Here is a 750-nt window from a genome sequence, read left to right as displayed (position 1 = left end):
CTGCTGAGCACACGGAGCTGCACCTTGGTGACCGTGTGCTTGAAGTTGTTCTCAGTGGCAGTGCAGGAGTAGAGGCCGCTGTCGGCAAGCTGGAGGGCGCGCAGCAGCAAGCCCTGCTCCGTCCGCAGCACCCGGCCCTCCACCCGCAGCTGAGGAGGGACAGGAGGCATGTCTCAGGTGGATGGAGCCCAGCACCCTCGGCACCCCCCGGCACCATGTCCTGCCCTACCTCTTTCCGCCGGTCGCTGTTGTCCTTCTGCAGCAGCCACTTGACACTGGCCTGTGGTGAGCGGGGCTGGCACTCCAGGAAGGCGGTGCTGCCCTCCACCCCATACTGCACGGCCTCCACCCGCTTCTTGTTAACCGCCCGGGTTTTTTTTAGGTCATGCACCTCCACACCCCTGCCCTGCTGCCCTCCTCCTGACCAATGACTCTACAAGGCTCTACAAGCAGCTCCTGTCCACTGCCAGCCACAGGTCTGTCTGGTCCCCAGACACCCAGCAAGCGTGCTCCTTCTTGAGTGCAGCCATGCTTCTACAAGGGTGTACATCCAACCATCCGTCCATCCATCTATCCATCCATCCATCCATCCATCCATCCACCCACCCATCTATCCATCCATCCATCCATCCATCCACCCACCCATCTATCCATCCATCCATTGCCTTCAATATCTTGTAGTTTCTTCTATGGCTAATTATTTTTTATATCTTTGAGTTAGTTTCTGTTTAATCCTCCAGGAGGATGGGG

General features: G+C 57.9%; 1 protein-coding gene across 1 annotated transcript in view; it reads right to left on the bottom strand.

Annotated features, from left to right (window-relative positions):
* Nucleotides 1-5: 5 nt before the first annotated feature.
* LOC104402575 (semaphorin-3F-like) overlaps nt 6-750 on the bottom strand; it is a gene marked incomplete at both ends in the record, with an annotated part of 9,687 nt that continues 8,942 nt past the window's right edge. The window contains 2 exon segments of the mRNA XM_010010479.1: nt 6-149; nt 230-364. Of these exon segments, the coding sequence (XP_010008781.1) occupies nt 6-149; nt 230-364 (279 nt within the window).

The sequence above is a fragment of the Nestor notabilis genome, unplaced genomic scaffold (genome assembly GCF_000696875.1).
Source record: "Nestor notabilis isolate BGI_N333 unplaced genomic scaffold, ASM69687v1 scaffold21502, whole genome shotgun sequence".
In the NCBI taxonomy this organism is placed as follows: domain Eukaryota; kingdom Metazoa; phylum Chordata; class Aves; order Psittaciformes; family Psittacidae; genus Nestor; species Nestor notabilis.
The sequence above is the reverse complement of the archived record's forward strand: the minus strand, read 5'-3'. Positions and strand labels throughout refer to the sequence as shown.